Raw genomic sequence first — 25,197 nt, 5'->3', positions numbered from 1 at the left:
GTATTTCTGTACAAAGATCGAACCATAGTCGTCTTTTGGCACCAGATAGCGTACAGAGATGGAAACAGTCGGCTCTGGGGTAGATACTAATTGGCTGTTTCGTTTCTAATGGCGTTAAAACGCTGGATTAAGATTGATAAAGTAAAATGTTTGTTGGCTTTTAATCTCTTATTGCCCTATTCCCGAGGAAAAGGCGTGGTTTCGGAGAGGGGTAGGAAAGTGGCATGGTTCAGGGTAGGGAAGTGAAGGGGACACGATGACAGCATTCGTTTGCCCCTGCCTGCGTAGGTTGGCAGTCCAAATATCAAATGTTATTTTGTATCAACAAAATACTTTGCTCTCCTTCTCCTATTGTGTTCCCTCTTCTTTAAAGTATTCCCCTCATCATAGAAGATTCACGGGTTTTAAGCAGTGGCATATCATCTGATATTATGATTAACAATTTTAGTGTGCTATTGCTTACGAAACATTGCCATTATTGAACTTAAAAAAATAGAGCGTCCATCATAGTAACAGTGTATTTACACACATTTGGCGTGCAAAACAGCTAACATTAGTGGATGCTTAGATTCTACAAGTCCTTGGTATGTGGCGACAGGAAGCTGGTAAGAGATGTCCAGGTGTACGAGTATATCATGCATGTAGCGAGGAGGTGACATATAAGCCATGATTTGATGCTCTATGACATACAAATTGCGTTTGTTACTGTCGCAGAAAGACAGATATGGCCATTCTGTCGTTGAAAGAAGCCTTATAAATAGTCGACAGTGCTATAATCTGAAGACCTTGACGACCACTTACTGTGACGAATGCATGGTGTACCTGGCTACTCAGTTACAGAACTAGAGTAGAAGATGTCTAAGGTATAAGGCTGTACTGAGGGCTGTGATTACCTTTCGTGTTTGCTCGATATTCTTTTCCTAAGCGAGACAGCAATGACTTGAATAGTGTCCACGTGATGTGAGTATTAACCATACTGCTTTCAAATGTTCGGATCAGCACGTGGTCGTATGAAAGTTTGAGCCGATGGAAGAGGGGCAATGTTCCGGTAGCTCACATCAGAGATGGAATCTTCTGACTAGAGAAGCCTGGATAAAGTGCATCGTCTAAAAGATGACTGCATCGGTAAAAGAGCATCACTTACCGTCCACTGCGAAGTCGAGAATTCTTTAAATGTCCCTCGCATTTATGATTGTCTTATATGACATACACACCTTGTTTTCTTATTACATTATTGAGAATTTAAGTTTAAAATTTACATTGCACTATTTTGCTTGATAATAAAAATTAGCTACTGTGCTGCCTCGTTCTATTCTAATTTGTCATTCTTAATTCTGTTTATATCTACAGGAGAGATATCAATTGAAAAAAAACCAAGAACGAAACGCACTAGTGCTACACATATGCTGACGCATGATTTCAGTGAACAGTGATCTAGCAAAGAAGTAACTACCCTTATTTCATCTATTTAAGGACAGGTATAGGAAACAGAGAATGACACAACTTGATGCAATTACAAAGGAACCAGCTAAGCCAGAACTCCTCTTAACAACATTTTTGTATTTACGTACCTATTACATTCCGTAAGTAAGGAAATTAGAAAACATGGTATAACACCACACACATTCAGCTGTTTGTAACATTCGTAGTTATCTGCCCATTGTGAAAAACAGACAGTTCTTTTGTCCCACCCATCATCGTTCAATAGTGAGTAAGGAGTATTCTGCTATAGCACTGCAAGATGTTTCATCATGAATATCGACTGACTATAAACTAAAATGATGGGTTTGCGGTGTGCTCGTAATCCTTGTTTCACACAATCCATTCCGCAGACTCTACATTTCCTTCACCTCCTCTCCCTTCGATATATTCAGAAATAAGTGGTCATAATTGAGGGATTTTACACTGTAAATGTTATTTGTACAGGGGAAATTAATAAATCACTGTAACCTACTGTTGAACCAGTAGCATAAGTCTGATTTAGCAGTAAAAATACTTTGCAATTACCTTTTAAATATGGAAACTGAAGTGTTACGTGGTTTGTGGTTTTCATCTACGTTGGTATTGCAAATATGAAATGTTGTAAACAGGAAATTTTAGTCGGGTAATATACATACACCAAAAAAGTTTTGCATCACCTCGGTTCCGAGAGTTCTGGAGCCTCTACAGAAAATTGGAACAGAGATCAACATAAACATCATTCCAGCCCTTTTTATTGCTCATGAAAACCACACATTGCATGTTGTACCACCATACAGCGAGACCTTCAGAGGTGGTGGTCCACACTGCTGTACACACCGGTATCTATAATACCCAGTAGCATGTCCTCTGCATTGATGCATGCCTATATCCGTCGTGACATACTATCCACAAGTTCATCAAGGCACTATTGGTCCCGATTGTCCCACTCCTCAGCGACGATTTGGTGTAGATCCCTCAGAGTTGGTGGTGGGTCACGTCGTCCATAAAGAGCCCTTTTCAATCTATCCCAGGCATGTTCTATAGGGTTCATGTCTGGAGAACATGCTGGCCATTCGATTAGAGCGATGTCGTTATCCTCAAGGAAGTAGTTCATAAGATGTGCACGATGGGGGCGCGAATTGTCGTCCACGAAGACGAATGGCTTGCCAATATGCTGCCACAATGGTTGCACAATCGATCGGAGGATGTCGTTCACGTATCGTATAGCCGTGACGGCGCCTTCCATGACCATCAGCGGCATACGTCGGCCGCACATATTGCCACCCCAAAACAGCAGGGAACCTCCACCTTGTTGCACTCGCTGGGCAGTGTGTCTAAGGCGTTCAGCCTGACCGGGTTGCCTCCAAACACGTCTCCGAAGATTGTCTGGTTGAAGGCATATGCGACACTCATCGGTGAAGAGAACGTGATGCCAAGCCTGAGCCGTCCATTCGGCATGTTGTTGGTCCTATCTGTACCGCGCTGCATGGTGTCGTGGTTGCAAATATGGACCTCGCCATGGATGTCGGGAGCGAAGTTGCGCATCATGCAGCCTACTGCGCACAGTTTGAGTCGTAACAAGACGTCCCGTGGCTTCACGAAAAGCATTGTTCAACATGGTGGCGTTGCTTTCAGGGTTCCTCCGAGGCATAAACCGTAGGTCATCCACTGGAGTAGTAGTCCTTGGGCGGCCTGAGCGAGGCATGTCATCGATAGCTCCTGTCTCTCTGTATCTCCTCCGTGTCCGGACAACATCGCTTTGGTTCACTCCGAGACGCCTGGACACTTCCCTTGTCGAGAGCCCTTCGTGGCACAAAGTAACAATGCGGACGCGACCGAACCGCGGTACTGACCGTCTAGGCATGGTTGAACTACAGACAACACGAGCCGTGTACCTCCTTCCTAGTGGCACGACTAGAACCGATCGACTGTCGGACTCCCTCCGTCTAATAGGCGCTGCTCATGCATGGTTGTTTACATCTTTGGGTGGCTTTAATGACATCTCTGAATAGTCAAAGGGACTGTGTCTCTGATACGATATCCACAGTCAAGGTCTATCTTCATGAGTTCTGGGAACCAGGGTGATGCAAAACTTTTTTTGATGTGTGTATTTGATTTCACTCTTTCCTCCAAAATATACTACGGTTCTCCATTCTGCCCCTCCTCCTTTTATTCTTATGATATTGTAATATAGGTTATCGGTTGGTTGGATTCAGTGCGATGGACGTTCTGCTAATTCTAACCTTTTAGAAGTCCTGAGCGGCCATGTGTCGTGTTAAGTGACACCGGTTTCTCAGCAAACAGACCAACGGCAAGGACACCCCAGATGGCTGCCATGCCTGAAAGGAAGGGAGAGCAAACATTATACTCTAAAATTAAAACTACTTCTTAGCTGCAAAAACATAATAGAATGCACCAAAGTAGAGATAAGGAGTAGGAAGGGTATTCTGGGCCACTTTTCATCCCATTTATGTCTGCGCCCTCGGGGTCCAATACAAAGTACCCATTATTCTCCTTATGTAAACAATGACATCACTAGGCCTTGGCTCTTATGTAAAGAAATCATGCACATGTGCTCTTCCTAATTTAAACAATGAAATCACTGTTACGTTCATATGGTCATAATTTATGACCTTAATGTAAATAAACTGCCCACTTGGCTGGTGGACTTAAGTAAACAATGACCGTCAGATCGTTTGATCCTTATATAAACAAACTGATCACTTGACTGAGATCTAATGTAAACGAAATGACCACCAAATGCGCTTATTGGTTCTTTATTTAAGTCCCATATGTTTATCCCCTTTGAAGTTGGTGGGATCCTTACCAGGTCAGATCAGAACATCCAACAAAGAGTGATGTGTTCTGTCAAGGGATCGTTTAGTCGGCGCAAGATGTTAAACGAACTCCAGTGGTGGACGCTACAAAAGAGGCGTTGTGCATTGAGAAGTAGTTTAATGTTGCAAAAATCAGAGGAACTATATTGTGGGCAATGTATTACTTACACCTACGCACGTCTCGCGAAATAACCACAGTGGTAAAGCTGAAGTAATCCGTGGTTTACCACCAACCATATACAGTAAGCGTAAAGCTGTATTCAAGATGGCTACAGTCAACACAACTGCCTACAATGCACTGCATAACATTTGACAGCTAACTAACCCCTTTCCCACCACAATCCATGTGTTTTAGTGTATATAAGGCTAAGCTTTGACAGATAGCATTGTGCGCTTGTGGGAAGTTTTTGCAGTAGACATTTGGAAGAAGAAGAAGACGTACACTTTGTAAATACTTTGGCTGGGTGGGGAATCTGTATCACAGTTGGATGGTGAAGAAATCAACCCACACTTGCTAAGGTATGCAATTAGACCATGAATATTCTTGTACAAAATATTTATTAATTTGCATATACAATAACACATAGAATATTGCACAAGCTTGGATACGAAACGGGAATGCAATGTATCTGCATTTACTGTATGTAAATGTGGTCAAATGTTAGAGTACTTGCACAAAAATGATAGGTTCGAAGGGGTTTACTATATTAAGTAATATACAAAAATGTACTTCGACTTAGATCTGCTTAAAAGAGGGTGGTTATATCGTATCAATATGTGGTGGGCTGGGCATTATGCATATTGTTATTCCAAAGATTTTACAAAGAAAAAGCATTGTATATAATAGATTACACGTGTGACCTCTATTAAAGAAATTACGCCTTTAAGTACAGTTAAACCGGAAACTTTTGCCACGAAGAGCAACTATAGACTGCTACTTGGACAAGAATAGACTGTTATCAGCGTGTAAGCAAAAGTTACAATATTACTTTAAACAGACTATACGGATAAACTACTGATATGAATGTGGGATGCAAGATATTTGCATTTACTGTTAATGCTAGTAGAGTGTTGTCACATCCTGGCGGAAAACTACTGGAACGGCAAATCTACAATAGGATCTATCAAACAGTTGACAGCAAAGTGCCTACTTACCAAGCAGGCATCAGGCAATACCGCAGCTGCTGTGAGCAGGTATTGGCGCTCACTTCATCGAAGCTGGTTTCCAGAAAGGGCTGAAAACTTCAGTAGCATTTGTAGATCTAACTCCTGCTTACGACACTGTGTGGTTGGACGGACTAATGTTAAAGCTAAAGTGAACTGTTCCATGCCTAAGACCAACAACACTACTGTCCATCATGCTGAAAAACCGATATTTCCGAGTCTGTCTTCTTGACAAAACGAGCAAGTCATATAAATTTAAGAACGGCCTACCACAAGCCTCTGTCCTGGCCCCACTATTGTTCAACCTGTACATAAGTGACACGCCAAAACCTGTGTCTAGAAAGTTCTGCTACGCTGATGATACCACCATTGTGTATCAAAACAAGCACCTAGAAGAGGGAGAAAATGTGCTCACACAACACTTTAGAGTACTTTGTGATTTCTACAGAAATTGGAGATTGTGCCCTAACCCTACAAAAACTGAAGTGACAGCTTTCCACCTCAACAACCGATTAGCAAACCAGCCACTCAACGTCACCTTCTATAACAAATCAGTTAAAAACAACCCTCATCCTAAGAATCTTGGAATCACACTGGACCGATCACTTACGTACAGGACTCACCTCACATCACTAGCAGAAAAGTTAAAGACCAGGACAACATTATCTGGAAACTAGCTGTAACTCCTTGGGGTGCACAAGCTGACACACTCCGTACAGCGGCCTTATCTCTCGTATATCCAGTGGCTGAACACTGGGCACCTGTCTGGTACAGTAGTGTGCATGCCAGTAAGGTTGACGTTCAGCTGAATGACACCATGAGAATTGTAACGGGCACCCTGAGATCAACCCCACTAACTGGGCTGTCTGCTCTCAGTAGCATCGTCCCACCACATTTGAGACGACAAGAAGCAGCGGCCCGCGAACGGGAAAAGATTAATAACGAAAAGCTTCCCCAAAGGCTACCCGCCCAGGAAATACTGTTCAGTCCACCCTACACGCTTCTCAAATCAAGAAAGCCATTCTGGACAGCTCGAGAACCCGAACCATTCAAGACTGAAGATGTGTGGAAGAAGAAATGGAAAAACGACACCAGCATACTTCGCTGTGGCCTAGAAGGCCCTACATGCATATCAGGCTTCCAACTACCTAGAAGAACCTGGTGTGTGCTCAACAGACCCCGATGCGGACATGGAAGAACTAACTCCTTCACGTACAAATCGGGACTCTCAGACTCCCCAATGTGCGACTGTGGAGCAGCAGAACAGTCTGTTGAACACATTGTAGAGGAATGTTCCAACAGATGTTTTAGTGGATGCCGGAACGACAAAATCAACGCCACGCTAACAGCACTGGAATGTATAGACTCTCTGGATATCAGTATGTGATATAATTAGTGACCATAACTCTTGTACATTCCTTTTATTATGTATAAATATTTCTCTTGTATTGTGTAAATATATCTGTAAATTGCATGTGTATTTCCATATGATAAATAAAATAAACATCCTGGTGAACTTGTCGAAAATGACGGAGTTTACTTCTACATGAGGGGGTATACGAAAGATTTGTTTACAGGCTCCATTCTCATTTGGATCTGCTTAAGAAGGGTGGTTACATTGGAACAGCATGTGGTGGACTGGGTGATGCACATCTTGTTATTTCACCGGGCATAAGAAAAAAGGCACCATAAACTGCTACTGTTACCTACAAATACTGTTCTTCTATGCGAGATATGTAGTATTTTTTGGGATATTCCACGTAGTTTATATTGCGTTAGAGATTCATAGTCACAAAACCTCTAGTAGAATAGGCCAAAAAATGTTGTATAGTTATGTATACAAAGAGAATAAAACTCTTTTTACTAAAGTGATATCCTGCACATCAACATTCTGTACTGAGTCAAATAATACTTAAATAAGGCAGCTATATATATGATAGCTTTGTTTCGGCCATGATCTCAAGACTTTCTTCGGAAACACTGACCAACCTTAGAGAAATGAGATTTTAGTGTCAAAACGTAAAACTGGCAGATAATACCACCATTTGTGGACGTAAGCGATCCTCCATAGGATTAAAAACTTCGTTTTGTACTCCAGAGCACTATTGTTAAGAACTGTACTGCACAGTTCCGTATCATTCAGTTGAAGGGGTACAGTACCGCCCGACATTGAAAATAGGTACAACATTCTTCGTTATTCTTGTCAGTACAACATACTTTTTCTAATAATAACTCAATTTCAATTAATACAGCGAAGCCGGATACCAGTGTGGGAAAGAATGACAATTTATTTATTTAATTGATCACATGTGCACTCCCACAAAATAAATCCCTACATCCAGTTTGGTGAGATCAGTGAAATGAATGAAAGTATGGTCGTCTGCTAACCGCAGATAGTGAATGTGAATATATGATCATCTTTGAGACGATCTTTTGGTCACCTTTGTTGGAACCAAAGAGATGAAATTTACTGGAGCTTTGAGCGCCTGAAATGTGGCTGACCAATGGGTAGCATGGTCTGCCCCCACCTCGACGGAGGTGCGAGATGACCTGAGGAATGGCCATGTTTCAGCACTCTGCCGCTGGATCTAGTGTTGGTAAGACCTGTCTTAGGTGTGCTCCGTAAAGACAAAAGAGTGGAGACATGGTATGCATGTGAGATACTTAAGAGTAGTTTGGAATAATAATTTCTCTATTTCAGGAACTTTTGTGGGGAGAATTAAATGTCAGGCAGGTAATATTAAGGGGATCGTAGTAATCTTAGGAAGTGACCAACGGTCACAATGAAACCACGTGTAGCAGTAAGTTGAAATACTTCCGAGTGCTTAAGTTAAGCTGAATTACTAGCGTGTGTACTATAAGTTGGAAATATTTAAGAAATGGCGTGTGCAGGACTTGAAATTAGAGACGAGTACTTCCACGTGGTGGGTGCTGTGTGAGTCTCAATCTGTGTATGAGACAAAGGATAAAGAGAAGTACTCGTCCATAGTATCAGTTGAGGCCTCGCGTGTGTGATGAATAAGTTCTTAACATTACTTTGCGTGTTATGTTTCCGTGTGACGCTCGATTCAAACTATAATACTCTGAGAGAGAAGCAAGGTGAGTCAGCCGTCTATCCAGCAACGCCACTTGGCTTGCATTGCACAGGAAGACGTGCATATATCCTCCAGAGTTCATAGTAGGAAAGAACAATTACGAAGTAGGGCAGTGTTGTGTGAAACTGGGATAAATACTAATTGAAGTGGGAAAGCTGAAAGCGATGTGATTATAACGTTGTGACCATTCCTTGTGTTGTATTCCATGTTGCAGTGTGGTGTATGTCATGTAATTTAAGTATGTGTGGTTTGCATGGGAGAGTAGCAAGGTAGTTTCAGAGGTAGTGGGTTATACATGTTCCTTTTGTACCGCTCGGTCTGGAGGAAAGTTTCGTGATGATGGTTATGAGAGTCGAAGTGTGAGATATAGCAAAAGATCCACCATCCTATCCAGAAAGTGCACTGTAGCGTTAAATAATTACGAGACCATAAGATAGAGAATCACCAAAGTAAAGCCATGCCCACTGGGCGGAATTTCTCATGTGTTATTGTTGTAGGTTATAGAATTTGTGTGTTTAGGTTATAGAATTTATCGGAATAAATAATATAGTGAAAAGAAAAAGATTGGTGGCCTTTTCCTTCGAATAGTACGTTGTCATGATACCCTGGATTTATAATGTGTGCGCCATTCATATTCAGTGCGATGGCCACGTGTTGATCAAAGCCGTTAAATAAGAAAGAAAATGTGGTATTGCCAGTGCGTAGTGAACATTCAGAGTTGTATAAATTATTAATAGTCAGATGTGCGTTATCCGTTTCCGTTGGTTATTATTCAAACAGGAGAATCATTTGTAACTTAACTGTGAGTACTAGAGCTCATGTTACTTGATAAATAAAAAAATGAGTCCACTCGCTTGGCAGACCGCTCATCTTGCAGGCCTGACTGCTTGATGCCACAGTATGAGCAAGGCATGTGGGTGCCTCTCACAGTAACAAGTGGTTTGCGATGTGAGAGGCAGCTTATACACTCTGCTTAGCTAGTAACGAGTCGATGCGGTACCACATGGTAAAATATCTGATTCTGCCACCACATAAACCATCTGTAACATGTCATTTATCATTTGTTGCATAAACCAATATGTCATATTATTTTACTAATGTTACACCGATTTTATAGATACGCTTAGAAAGTTGAAGTGGCATCGCAGCACAAAGCTCTGTCGTACCCATTCTAATATCCCTGGTGTCGATTAAACAGTGTCGCAGGCAGCAAGAATTCTTGCCAGGATATCCTCTTCAGTTTCGACAGGCGTCTCAAGCACAAGACTTTTCACATGGATCCATAATAAGAAATCAAGTGTGGTGAAACCAGATGAATGTGCTGATAGCGAAACAGGACTTCCTCTGCCAATACACTGTTCATGGAATGTCTGATACACGTGTTCACGAATGTTCAGTCCGAAGTGGGATATACAGGGTGATTCACCTAACATTACCGCTGGATATATTTCGTAAACCACATCAAATACTGACGAATCGATTCCACAGACCGAACGTGAGGAGAGGGGCTAGTGTAATTGGTTAATACAAACCATAAAAAAATGCACGGAAGTATGTTTTTTAACACAAACCTAAGTTTTTTTAAATGGAACCCCGTTAGTTTTGTTAGCACATCTGAACATACAAAACAAATGCGTAATCAGTGCCGTTTATTGCATTGTAAAATGTTAATCACATCCGGAGATATTGTAACCTAAAGTTAACGCTTGAGTACCACTCCTCTGCTGTTCGATCGTGTGTATCGGAGAGCATCGAATTACGTAGGGATCCAAAGGGAACGGTGATGGACCTTAGGTACAGAAGAGACTGGAACAGCACATTACGTCCACATGGTAACACCTTTTGTTGTGAATTGGCAGGAGCCAATTCACGGGGTTTGGAGGAAGCCGAAAGGCACGCGTTTAAGCTCACGCAGGCTGGCGTGAGGTCTGGAACATTACAAGGAAATGAGAACTTAGAAAAACAGACGCAGTTGCTGTAATACTTAACTTTAATCCATAATTGTAGAACATCTCTCTTGACTGTGCATGCTTCACAAGATAAATGTCAATTGAATACGGCGCCTTGCTAGGTCGTAGCAAATGACGTAGCTGAAGGCTATGCTAACTATCGTCTCGGCAAATGAGAGCGTAATTTGTCAGTGAACCATTGCTATGAACGTCGGCTGTACAACTGGGGCGAGTGCTAGGACGTCTCTCTAGACCTGCCGTGTGGTGGCGCTCGGTCTGCAATCACTGACAGTGGCGACACGCGGGTCCGACGTATACTAATGGACCGCGGCCGATTTAAAGGCTACCACCTAGCAAGTGTGGTGTCTGGCGGTGACACCACACCTTTTTATTGGTCTTTTTCACTGACGCACATGTACATTACCATGAGGGGTGAGGTACACGTACACACGTGGTTTCCGTTTTCAATTACGGAGTGGAATAGAGTGTGTTCCGACATGTCAGGCCAATAGATGTTCAATGTGGTGGCCATCATTTGCTGCACACAACTGCAATCTCTGGTATAATGAATGTCGTACACGCCGCAGAACATTTGGTGTAATGTCGCCGCAGGCTGCCACAATACGTTGTTTCATATCCTCTGGGGTTGTAGGCATATCACGGTACACATTCTCCTTTAACGTACCCTACAGAAAGAAGTCCAGAGGTGTAAGATCAGGAGAACGGGCTGGCCAATTTATGCGTCCTCCACGTCCTATGAAACGCCCCTCGAACATCCTGTCAAGGGTCAGCCTAGTGTTAATTGCGGAATGTGCAGGTGTACCATCATGCTGATACCACATACGTCGACGCGTTTCCAGTGGGACATTTTCGAGCAACGTTGGCAGATCATTCTGTAGAAACGCGATGTATGTTGCAGCTGTTTGGGCCCCTGCAATGAAGTGAGGACCAATGAGGTAGTCGCCAATGATTCCGCACCAAACATTTACAGTCCACGGTCGCTGTCGCTCTACCTGTCTGAGCCAGCGAGGATTGTCCACGGACCAGTAATGCATATTCCGTAGATTCACTGCCCCGTGGTTTGTGAAACCCGCTTCATCGGTAAACAGGTAGAACTGCAACGCATTCTCTGTTAATGCCAATTGACAGAATTGCACTCGATGATTAAAGTCATCACCATGTAATTGCTGATGTAGCGACACATGAAACGGGTGAAAGCGGTGACGATGCAGTATGCGCATGACACAACTTTGACTCAGTCCACCGGCTCTCGCAATGTCCCGTGTACTCATGTGTGGGTTCATGGCAACAGCAGCTAACACACCAACTGCACCCGCTTCTCCTGTGACGGGCCTGTTACGGACCCGTTTGCGTGCTACGAGCATACCTGTTGCATACAGTTGGCGGTAGATGTTTTGCAATGTGCGGCACGTTGGATGCTCTCTGTGCGGGTACCGTTCTGCATACACCCTGCAGGCTTCAGCTGCATTTCGTCGACACTCGCCATAGATGAGTATCATCTCCGCCTTTTCAGAGTTCGAATACACCATGGTCACAGTTCCTACAACACTACACTATCACAGACGTCTGGTAAGACGGCGTACTACAGTTGGTCTGCGTGCGGAGACGAATGCAGAATAAAAATAGCAGCAAGCGCTACATGCGGACACTGCGACAGCTAGACCAAACCACAACAGTGCACTACAGCCACACTCGTAAACACGGTCGTCATCGTAAACATATCCCTGCAGATGCTGCTCGCCGACCGTGGCCCGTGTTTGTTACAACACGCAACTGAACGTCGGAGGTTTCAAGCGTCAACTTTAGGCTACAATATCTCCGGATGTAATTAACATTTTACAATGCAACAAACGGCACTGATTACGTATTTGTTTATATGTTCAGATGTGCTAACAAAACTAACGTGGTTCCAAGTAAAAAACGTAGGTTTGTGTTAAAAAACATACTTCCGTGCATTTTTGTATGGTTTGTATTAAACAATTACACTAGCCCCTCTCCTCACGTTCGGTCTGTGGAATCGGTTCGTCAGTATTTGATGTGGTTTACGAAATATATCCAGCGGTAACGTTAGGTGACTCACCCTGTATTCCAGGAACCCGGGTAGTATGTTTCTGATAAACACTGCACAGTGTGTATGTAAGAGGGGAGGAAGAAGAAATGGGCGTAGTACGTATTCACTGACTATTCCTGCCCATAGTTTACTTATAATCTGTGTTGATGGCTCTTCACAGCTGTAGCGTGCCGATTCTCCTCCGTACAAACATGAGTTTAGCGACTATTTAGCATTCCGCCTCTGGTGAAACACGCTTAATCCATGAAAATTACAGATGCAGGAGGATGAGGATCGATCGTAAGGCGTTGCAAGAACCATTAGTTGAGTACGACATGAGGACCGAAGTCAGCAGAAATCAAAGCATTCATTTCCTGTGGTTGGTAGGGGTGTATTTTCCGTAATACTCGCCGCACAGTACTCTGCGAAACGTTCATGTCACTTACAACTCATCAAATGCTGATTGGAAGTGCCTCATCCACTCACGCAAGCACGGCATCGTCGAAGTCGGGAGCCTGCGCAGTTCGTCGTCCTCGCACATGGTTCACATGGCTCTGAGCACTATGGGACTTAACATCTGAGGTCATCAGTTCCCTAGAACTTAGAACTACTTAAACCTAACTATCCTAAGGACATCACACACATCCATGCCCGAGGCAGGATTCGAACCTGCGACCGTAGCAGTCGCGCGGTTCTGGACTGAGTGCCTAGAACCGCTCGGCCACCGCGGCCGGCCCGTCGTCCTCATAGGTAGTTGTACTGTGGTACCAACTGTTCTGTTTCACACAACCGTTGGAACAGTATTGGAAAAAATGGTGTAAGCCAGATGTCTTCTACTCGGATATTTGGTCATGTGCTAGCTTCCTGCTTCTTTGCTGCTTCCACTGGGTTGCCCACAAATCATGTCTGCAAGTTCCGCCACTGGGTTCAACTCCATTTGGTTAGGGATGATTGATGTTAGTACTTCAGCTTGCAAACACAGACTGCAGTCTACTTCAGTACAGACATTGTACACCACAATTGCTCATGTCAGTATACAATATGCCATCTGCATTAGATTAGTTGGGCTATTACCCAATCTCTTCATCTCAGTATCCGCTAGAATAGGATACTTGATTGTTTTCTGGATACTGTCTTAAATGGTTAATTATGTCTTTTATACTCCTAAAATGCAATTTTTTTCTTTTCGAATTACAGTATTCTTTTATAAAAACGAAAATGAAATTGAAATAATTTGAAAGCCCTCTAAAATACTCCATTCGAGTCATGTGATACTTGTGACGTCACTGGCTAGCTCGCTGCTCCTCATGGCATAAAACTAATTCACAATGAAGACTTGTTTTGAAATTTGCGTTTCGGAAAATGCGTTACAATGGTATTTAGTACCATATTGTACAAATACGTCTCCAAAAATTCCTGAAAAGTTGATTTTGAGTGTTTCAGCTAATAAGAAGATGTGTAAAATGTGGTTGCAACTGTACCGGAAAACTGCCACCACGTCGACGCACTAGTTCAATAATTAAATTAAAAACGTGATTCACTGTGAAGTTATCATTAACTTACGTCCGAGATATGCTTTCCCACTGTTACAACGACGGACAGCGTCATTCAACGATATTAAACCCCCAGTGAAAATTATCGGTTTACGCATCCATATTTGAATTATTTGGAAGCACAGTTGTGAGAGTGGTAAACCATCGAATTTTATAAGATGCTATTCATATATCGCTGGTTCGAATCTCCTCCGAAAGAACATTTTCACTTATTTTTAAAACAACTCCATAGTCCTCTCGTATGAAACCCAAATCACAATTACAAAACTTCACCACACTGGTCACGGACGGAATATTATTGCGTTTTCCTCTCTGTTTACACGCGCTTACATTTCCAATCGCTGTTCACACATGTAACTTTCAGGAAGATTTTTTCTATTTTATGTGATCACACACTTTTTACTTTATTAGAAACAATGTTTTTATCTTCGTACTGTCCAGCTAGGGTCCTTGTTGTTTAAACTCTTGCAGTTTCAGCGTCTTACATGAAGATGAAGTAAGTCTGCTTCAGAGGCTAACGTTAGTTCACACTCACAAACATCACAGCCCTTTTTTTACGTCACCTGTAAGTTGCACATGCTTTATATCTCTCCGTATTAACCTCATCGTCCTACACCTCGTTGCAAAAAAATGGTTCAAATGGCTCTGAGCACTATGGGACTTAACATCTACGGTCATCAGTCCCCTAGAACTTAGAACTACTTAAACCTAACTAACCTAAGGACAGCACACAACATCCAGCCATCACGAGGCAGAGAATATCCCTGACCCCGCCGGGAATCGAACCCGGGAACCCGGGCGTGGGAAGCGAGAACGCTACCGCACGACCACGAGATGCGGGCTACACCTCGTTGCACTGTGGGCGTATGGTGATATTTTCACTAGTAACAATGCTTAAAAAAATGAATTATTTGTTCACAAAGCAAATGCATTTATCCATTGTTGTCCATTTATCAGACTAAGACTTATGTGAAGCTATATATAATACATCCCACAATCGAAAAAACTGCTTCAATATGTACTTATTAAGGCTATTTTCATATTTCGTGTAAAACTTTTGAAAATGTATAATCCTCCTACGTATGATCCCTTAATCTACAGCCGGCCGAAGTGGCCGTGCGGTTAAAGGCGCTGCAGTCTGGAACCTCAAGACCGCTACGGTCGCAGGTTCGAATCCTGCCTCGGGCATGGATGTTTGTGATGTCCTTAGGTTAGTTAGGTTTAACTAGTTCTAAGTTCTAGGGGACTAATGACCTCAGCAGTTGAGTCCCATAGTGCTCAGAGCCATTTGAACCTTAATCTACAGTCGGTTGCGCTATTCGTTACGCCACAGAACGCTTGCTGAGTTCAGATTATCTGCTGAGTATCTTCAAGAAAGAAAATAAGCATTAAGTGTGACTAAGAACAATTTTATTGTGTTTTGGTTCAAATGGCTCTGAGCACTATGGGACTTAAAATGTGAAGTCATCAGTCCTCTAGAACTTAGAACTACATAAAACCTAACTAACCTAAGGACATCACACACATCCATGCCCGAGGCAGGATTCGAACCTGCGATCGTAGCGGTCGCGCGGTTCCAGACTGAAGCGCCTAGAACCGATCGGCCACACTGGCCGGATATTGCGTTTCGGGTCGCAGCTCATGACTGGTAGTCAACAAACTAGTTATAACATACGGACTAGTTTACAAAAGTTCTAAAATTTCTTAGTTTTGAGCGAGTTTAATGAAATGAAATGTCGTGTAGCCACGGCATCCTGGCGGGTAGACCAGATGACCTGGTGCAAGCCTTGTGAGGTGACGCCACCTCGGCGACTTGCTCCTCGTCGATGAGGATGAAATGACGATGATGAAATGATGATGATGAAGACGACACAAACACCCAGTCCCTGAGCGGAGGTAATCTCCAACCCAGCAGGGAATCGAACACGGACCCCCCCCCCCCCCCCCCCCCAGCATGACAAGCCGGCGCGCTGTCCACTCAACTGTGGTGGCGGACAACACGTTTAATAACATTTAATAACATTGCAGTGAACAGGGAAAGGAATGTCCGTTGTTGCACATATCGCCGCTCTAAATGGGTGGAGCGTAAACGTATCAATTTTCGCAAGGCTTCCGCTACCATCACTCACAAAACCTCTTTCTATTGTTACTTAAAAATTGTAACTGAATTTTCCATCACTAAATAGCTAAACTGTTTGCAGAAAAAGTACCTAAAAACCTCGTAACTTCGCCTAATGCTCTTATAATACACGTATAGCTTCGCCTTACTCGTAGTCTGGGACGTCACCAGAGCATCAGCCAATAATAGACCGTTTTCGATTACGTGACCAGATCGTGATATTTAATGATTTTTAAGCTTTAATTACATAAAAATTACATATACATTGTGAAAATATTGACCGTAAATGCTGTTAAAATGTTATAATGAAGCAGAAAACAACAATCCGAGCCATGTTTTTAACAAAGGAATATAGCCTATTGCCTACCATACAATCCTAGCAACAACAGTACAACCGTACTGGTACATACAAACGCGTGCTAAAATTATTGCCTCATATTTTTTTATTATTCTCAATATCAGCTGAGATATTACATGTCACGCATATTATTTGGTCGACTTTCCCGCTTCGATTACGCAAGTTGCCGCTAGAGGGCTCCGAATTGTAGCAAGTAACGTGGCCGTTTGTAACGCAACTATGTCAGTGCCTGAGAGACCCTCACAAAACTGAAAGCACGAATTCGAAGAGTTCGTCCATACATGGAGCACCCTCTCCTTTAGAATGGCAATGCCAGACCACACAGAACCGCTGCGACATCTGAAAAATCCGACACCTTGGGTACACTGTCATCAATCATCCTCCATACAGTACCGACTTGAGGCCATCCGATTTTCATCTGTTTCCAAAACTTAGAGAACACCTTCGAGGACTTCACTTCGATGGTGATGAAACGGTACACCACAGGTGAGGTTGTGGCTCCGTCAACAAGACCAAACACACTATAGTGACAGTACAACAAACTGATCTCTCGTTGGGAGAAATGTGTTCGTCGACAGGCTGACGATGTTGAGAAATAAATACCGGGTGAGCAAAAAGTCAGTATAAATTTGAAAACTGAATAAATCACAGAATAATGTAGATAGAGAGGTACAAATTGACACACATGAAGGAATGACATGGGGTTTTATTAGGACCAAAAAAATACAAACGGTCAAAAAATGTCCGACAGATGGCGCTTCATCTAATCAGAATAATTAGCATAACAAAGTAAGACAAAGCAAAGATGGTGTTCTTTACAGGAAATGCTCAATATGTCCACCATCATTCCTCAACAACAGCTGTAGTCGAAGAATAATGTTGTGAACAGCACTGTAAAGCATGTCCGGAGTTACGGTGAGGCATTGGCGTCGGATGTTGTCTTTCAGCATCCCTAGAGATGTCCGTCGATCACGATACACTTGCGACTTCAGGTAACCCCAAAGCCAATAATCGCACGGACTGAGGTCTGGGGACCTGGGAGGCCAAGCATGACGAAAGTGGCGGCTGAGCACACGATCATCACCAAACGACGCGCTTAAGAGATCTTTCACGCGTCTGATAATACAGCTTCACTAAAAGCGCCTTTTCAGGTAACGTCAACATGTTGCGACTGCTGCCGCATGTGATTCTCTCTCTCATTACACATCCTTTTGTACACGATTGTCATGCGCAGTCACTGACGTTTTGTTGTCAAGCGCCATCTGTCGGACATTTTGTGAACTTTGTTTTTTTTTGTTCGAATAAAACCCCATGTCATTCCGAGCACGTGTGTCAATTTTTACCTCTCTATCTACGTTATTCCGTGGTTTACGAAGTTTTCAAATTTATACCGACTTTTTGATCACCTGGTATGTAGCATGAAGAATAAAGATGTTACATGTTAATGAAGTTTGTTTTTTAAAGAAAGGTTTAATTTTCACATAAAAATTCGGAGGCACTACTTTTCAGCATGCCCTCGTATATTTCACTGTCAGAGATATCAGAACGCTTTTTGCTCTTAACTTTAGACTCGGTCGTTTTTGGATCAGGGTACCTTAACTCAAATTGATACATTTACGCTTCTCCTTCATCCCTGAAAGTTTGTAACATCATCACGGAATCACCTTGAATGTGGCCACACAGTTGTAAATTAATAGTTCTACAATAGTAGAGAAATACACGTGGCTCACATATTGCCACTACTGGGATAGTCGGTGTCACTATGCGTACAATTGCAAGCGTAGAATACCAGTCTCATTTGCAGATTTCCCACATCTTATTCCAAGTATTCTGGCAATGAAGCGCGGCACCAGTGTAACATACAGGAATATGCACTAGTTTAGGTTATACTTCGGTCATGGTAGACATGGAAGATACATAGACATTTTAGATATTCTGCATTAGAAATACACAGTCACAAATACTACCACAGAATTAGCAAAAATTCTGTATAAATACACTCCTGGAAATTGAAATAAGAACACCGTGAATTCATTGTCCCAGGAAGGGGAAACTTTATTGACACATTCCTGGGGTCAGATACATCACATGATCACACTGACAGAACCACAGGCACATAGACACAGGCAACAGAGCATGCACAATGTCGGCACTAGTACAGTGTATATCCACCTTTCGCAGCAATGCAGGCTGCTATTCTCCCATGGAGACGATCGTAGAGATGCTGGATGTAGTCCTGTGGAACGGCTTGCCATGCCATTTCCACCTGGCGCCTCAGTTGGACCAGCGTTCGTGCTGGACGTGCAGACCGCGTGAGACGACGCTTCATCCAGTCCCAAACATGCTCAATGGGGGACAGATCCGGAGATCTTGCTGGCCAGGGTAGTTGACTTACACCTTCTAGAGCACGTTGGGTGGCACGGGATACATGCGGACGTGCATTGTCCTGTTGGAACAGCAAGTTCCCTTGCCGGTCTAGGAATGGTAGAACGATGGGATCGATGACGGTTTGGATGTACCGTGCACTATTCAGTGTCCCCTCGACGATCACCAGTGGTGTACGGCCAGTGTAGGAGATCGCTCCCCACACCATGATGCCGGGTGTTGGCCCTGTGTGCCTCGGTCGTATGCAGTCCTGATTGTGGCGCTCACCTGCACGGCGCCAAACACGCATACGACCATCATTGGCACCAAGGCAGGAGCGACTCTCATCGCTGAAGACGACACGTCTCCATTCGTCCCTCCATTCACGCCTGTCGCGACACCACTGGAGGCGGGCTGCACGATGTTGGGGCGTGAGCGGAAGACGGCCTAACGGTGTGCGGGACCGTAGCCCAGCTTCATGGAGACGGTTGCGAATGGTCCTCGCCGATACCCCAGGAGCAACAGTGTCCCTAATTTGCTGGGAAGTGGCGGTGCGGTCCCCTACGGCACTGCGTAGGATCCTACGGTCTTGGCGTGCATCCGTGCGTCGCTGCGGTCCGGTCCCAGGTCGACGGGCACGTGCACCTTCCGCCGACCACTGGCGACAACATCGATGTACTGTGGAGACCTCACGCCCCACGTGTTGAGCAATTCGGCGGTACGTCCACCCGGCCTCCCGCATGCCCACTTTACGCCCTCGTTCAAAGTCCGTCAACTGCACATACGGTTCACGTCCACGCTGTCGCGGCATGCTACCAGTGTTAAAGACTGCGATGGAGCTCCGTATGGCACGGCAAACTGGCTGACACTGACGGCGGCGGTGCACAAATGCTGCGCAGCTAGCGCCATTCGACGGCCAACACCGCGGTTCCTGGTGTGTCCGCTGTGCCGTGCGTGTGATCATTGCTTGTACAGCCCTCTCGCAGTGTCCGGAGCAAGTATGGTGGGTCTGACACACCGGTGTCCATGTGTTCTTTTTTCCATTTCCAGGAGTATATATGTGCCCAAAGAGTACAGGAGTTCTGTAAATTAGACATCAACATTATATACTGAGACAAGTAATACCTACATACATCAGATCTTAACATGATAGCTGTGGTTACATCACGATCTTAACACTGCCTACGAAAAACTGACATGTACTACACAGTTCCGTATCATCCGTTAACACTTGTCTTTTGTGATGTTGGGAATAGCATGACAGACGGAACTTCCACACTCTGCTAACCTAGTAGCGACTCAATACTGTGTCGGGGTGTATTGCATGGAAAACTATTCGATTACATTACCACCTATAACACATAACTTACAATTCGTTACCTAAACTGATGTGTCATAGTGCAGTGATTTATAGATGCACTTAGAAAAAGCAGGATACGCAGTCAGTAATTGGAATTTGTGGCAGAAGCTGAGGAGCTTTAATGTAAGAGAAAGATGACACTACATACACCGATAAACCCAAACATTATGACCATTGCCCACCGCCTGGTGACGTTGCGGCCATGTGACGCAGCTTTAACAGGAGTATGTAAGCGGAGCAGACACGGATGGGGGATCATCCTGGCGAAGATATGGGCGCAAATGGGAAAATCCATTGAGATAAGCGACTTCAGCAAAGGGCAGATTATTATTACGCAGAGCATGCGAACGAGTATCTAGAGAACGGTGTAACTGGTGGAATAGTGACGTGCTACTGTCGTGAGAATCTATGGGAGGTGGCAGAAGGACAATGAAACCATTACTAACCACTAAATGGTTGGACGTTCACGAATCTTCACAGAAAGTGGGGTTCAGAGGCTCGTCTGTTCTTTAAAGTAGGATTGATGGTGATCTGTGGCATCTGTCGAAAGAGCGCAATGATGGTGCGTTTCGTAGCACCCCAGTCATCGTACACTGTTGAACATGGAGATCCGCAGCTGACCACCCCTACACGTTCACATGTTGACCCAACGACATCGTTAGTTACGATTACAGTGGACACGGGACCACTGGGATTCGGCCGTCGGTCGAAGGAAACGTGTCGGCTCTTCTGTTGAATAACATTTTTGCGTCACTATGTCGATGATCGCCTCCAGAAACGCCGTCATCGAGGTGAACGGCGGCTCCAAACGTGCAGCGCGCCGCGGACGCAGGCTGGTGGGAGCAGGATTGTGCTATGGGAGACATTCTCCTCTGCTTGCATGGGACCTGTGGTAATAGTCGAAAACACAGTGACAGCTGCGAACCGTCTGCATCCCTTCATACTTGATGTCTTCCCCGGCGGCGATGTCATCTTTCAGCAGTATAATTGTCTGTATCTCGGAGCCAGAACGCTGCTACAGTGGTTTGAAGAGCATTGTAGAGAACGCAGGTTGATGTCTTGGCGACCAAATTCGCCTGATGTAAATCCTGTAGGACCCATCTGGGCCGCTATCGGGAGCCACCACTGCGTACACGAATTAAATGACCTGTGCGTAGACATATAATGCCACACTCCTCCCGCTGTGGCCGAGCGGTTCTACGCGCTTCAGTTCGGAACCGCGCTGCTGCTACGGTCGCAGGTTCGAATCTTGCCTCGGGCATGGATGTGTGTGTTGTCCTTAGGTTAGTTAGGTATAAGTAGTTCTAAGTCTAGGGGACTGATGACCTCAGATGTTAAGTCCCATAGTGCTAAGAGCCATTTTAATCATTTGAACACCGCAATACAGGAAGGAGATAACATCACGTAAGTGTGTGCAAACTTGGATTAGGTAGGGGTATACTTCTCTAAGGAGCTATCAGAACACTTCGCCAGTCAGTCATTGATTCCTGTGTGGGATCACAATAATCGAAAACGTTGCATATAGATAGGGGTTTTGCAGTATGTGTCACTTTACTGTGCATTGTTGTAGATCCTGTGGCTGCTTATAAGAAGAAACCAAAGCTGGAAGGCTAGAACGAACTGCAGAGGATGGATGACTGCTACAGATACCTGGATTCAGGTAAGTGTAACTACTAAACATAAATAGGCTAAAAGGCAATCAGTGTTCTATTACGCTTTTGGTTGAAACAGTAGCAACTGTATAATACCTATTAGTAACCACCCAGTCCGACCTAGAGTAGGATGAATAGCCGGCCGGAGTGGCCGAGCGGTTCTAGGCGCTACAGTCCGGAACCGCGTGACCGCTACGGTCGCAGGTTCGAATGCTGCCTCGGGCATGGATGTGTGTGATGTCCTTAGGTTAGCTAGGTTTAAGTAGTTCTAAGTTCTAGGAGACTGATGACCTCAGCAGTTAAGTCCCATAGTGCTCAGAGCCATTTGAACCATTTTTAGGATGAATAAATGGTACAGTGTAATTCACCTACGAAAGGTTAAGAGAAGATCCAACGCACGTAGTCGTTCAGTGAGTGTGAATTTTGTGATATGCTACAGGAGGGGTGGTTAATTCTTTTTCCCTCATTGTGATATCGGTACACACAGGTCTGGATCCTAAAGCTTCTTTCTCTAGCAGAATGGTATTGTTGCATCATGACTTGATTCTGAGAGAATCACAGAGAATATTACGTCCCGCAAAACACTTCAAATGCATAATCTCTGGTACTCTAAAAGTATTTCCTCATTGTGTGCTACCACCTCACAGGAAAATACTGTTGTGCGAAGCAATGTATATTTAGAGGTGCTGCAACAAGGCCTATTTGATCACTGCTCTGTTGAACTTGCAATCTGCCTATCCCTGTTATATTAAATCTATAGCCAGACGCGCGCGTTGTCACTGTACTACCAGAAGATTATAATTAAATGTGCAGCTACTCACTGATATCCGGTGTGGGCTGTAACTATCGTATGGCAGCGAAACTTGGTAGATATGCCTATGCGTTAATGCAGAACCGATTTACTCTGGAAAAAAGACTTACCATTTGGGCCACTAGATGCAAATCTGGCGCTGTGAATGTAAAAATGACGTATAGAAATGATTCCATATGTAATGAATGGAGTAGAACTGGAATATGACCAGAAAAGGCCTAACAAGTGAGAAAGGCATAATGTTGATTTAATTATTAACCGTCGCTTACACAGTTTGTTCTGTATGAGCACCAGAGATGATATGCTGCATCCATTAAACACGTGATCAATAGTTGCCTGCAGCAGTCCCGGTGGAATATGAGCAACGTGTTCCTATACAGTGGCCTGAGTTAGAGAACGAACATGTTCCTGGTAAACGCATTCTTTTAGATATCCACAGAGCCTAAGGTCACATGGATTCAAATCATGTGATCTTGAAGATCATGATTCTGGTAAGCCTCCGGAGATAAACGTTCGTGGAAGGTTGTATTAAGCAGATCTTTCACTGGGCGAGCAACATAAGGTGTTGCTCCATCTTGCATGAAAACAGTGGTTTTCACATAGTGGCGCTCTTTAAAAGCAGGAATCATATGCTTCACAAGGAGATCTTGATAACGTGCAAACGTCACGATACACCTGACAGGCTCTATGGGTGTATTGTTGTTAAAGAAGAACGGACCGAGAATAAATGTGCTTCTGCATCCACATCACATACTAACGGGAGTGTAATGGCTCTTCGTGCACAGCATACAATTTAACAGTACCCAGAATTCGACAGTTCAGTTTATTCATTACACCCTGTAGTGTAAAATTTGCCTCATGACCCTATACAACACTGCCCAGTCACATGTCATTAACTTTGGTCTGCGACAGAAACCGAAGAGCAAATTGAGAACGTTGTTGGAGATCATGAAGTTTCAGTTACTGCACAGTCTGGATCTTGTACGGGTGCCAGTGTAGTATAGACTGCTAAGCTTTCTGTGTATCACCAAATGAAAATTCTTCCTGAGCCATTCTGTATCCTTCTAAAGTCACAGAACAACGACACTTTCTGGTACACTACAGCATCACCAACAAACAGTCGCAGATTAATGTTCGTCGTATCCGTCACATCATTTAGTCATATAGAGACAAGAGTGGTCCAATCACACTTTTCTGGGGCGCTCTTGGCGCTATCCTTGTTTCTGATGAACACTCGCCGTCCAGGAAAATATACAGGGTGTATTACTTAAGGAATTTCAAGCCATTCACGTATCTGGTAACCAGTTCCATATGCTCGGATCTTCGTTAACAGAGTGCAGTGGGGCACTGTGTCAAATGCTTTCCGTAAATCTAGGAATATGAAATCCCCCTGTTGCCCTCCATATAAGGTTCGCGGGATATCGTGTAAAAAAAAAAAAAAAAAAAAAAAGGCAATCCTAGCTTTTCACGAGTGATGCTTTCGAAATATTTGCTGATTTGTGGACCAAAGCTTTTCCATCTCGAGGAAGTTTATTATATTCGAATGGAGAATATGTTCAAGCATTGTGCAGCAAACCGATGTTAGGGATACTGATCTGTAATTTTGCGGGTCTGTTCTCTTAAGTCTCTTATATACAGGAGACACCTGCTCTGTTTTCCAGACGCTTAGAACTTTCGCCGGGAGATAAATGCAAGCTAAGTAAGGAGCCAATGCCGAAGAGTAAACTCTGTAAAACCGAAGTGGGATTCCATCCGGGCCTGGCCGACTTATTTGTTTTCAACTCTTTCAGTTCCTCAGCGCCAGGAATGCCTGTTATGTCTCCATACGGGAGTCTGCGGGACAGTCAGACGATGTTACGTCTGTACGGTTCTCCTGAAAGAATGATTTTTTATATGCGAAATTTAAAACTTCAGCTTTCCTTTTCCTGACTTCTACTGCCACACCGTTGTGATCGATCAGTGAGTGGCCGGCCGTTGTGACCGAGCGGTTCTAGGCGCTTCAGTCTGGAACCGCGCGACCGATACCGTCGCAGGTTCGAATCCTGCCTCGGGCATAGAAGTGTGTGATGTCCTTAGGTTAGTTAGGTTTAAGTAGTTCTATGTTCTAGGGGACTGATGATCTCAGATGTTAAGTCCCATAGTGCTCAGAGCCATTTGAACAAATTTTGATTAGTGAGTGAACTGAAGCCTTAGACCCGTTTAGCGATTTTACGTAGGACCAGAGTTTCCTCGGGTTCTCGGCAAGAACTTTCACTAGGGTATGAGAGTGATAGCTCATGTATGCTTCGTGCATAGATCTTTTTACAGACGTTCGAATTTCTTTTAATTTTTTCCCGTCGTCATTTGTGCGTTCCCTTTTGAACCGAGAGAGCAACAGCCGTTGCTTCTTTGGCGTTTCCCGAA

General features: G+C 44.0%; 1 protein-coding gene across 1 annotated transcript in view; it reads right to left on the bottom strand.

Annotated features, from left to right (window-relative positions):
• LOC124722682 (putative ammonium transporter 3) overlaps positions 1–25,197 on the bottom strand; it is a 234,576-nt gene that overhangs the window by 76,755 nt on the left and 132,624 nt on the right. Inside the window, exon 7 of the mRNA XM_047247825.1 lies at positions 3,705–3,800. Within this exon, the coding sequence (XP_047103781.1) occupies positions 3,705–3,800 (96 nt within the window). The remainder of the gene's footprint in view (positions 1–3,704; positions 3,801–25,197) is intronic.

The sequence above is a fragment of the Schistocerca piceifrons genome, chromosome X (genome assembly GCF_021461385.2).
Source record: "Schistocerca piceifrons isolate TAMUIC-IGC-003096 chromosome X, iqSchPice1.1, whole genome shotgun sequence".
Classification (NCBI taxonomy): Eukaryota; Metazoa; Arthropoda; class Insecta; order Orthoptera; family Acrididae; genus Schistocerca; species Schistocerca piceifrons.
The sequence above is the reverse complement of the archived record's forward strand: the minus strand, read 5'-3'. Positions and strand labels throughout refer to the sequence as shown.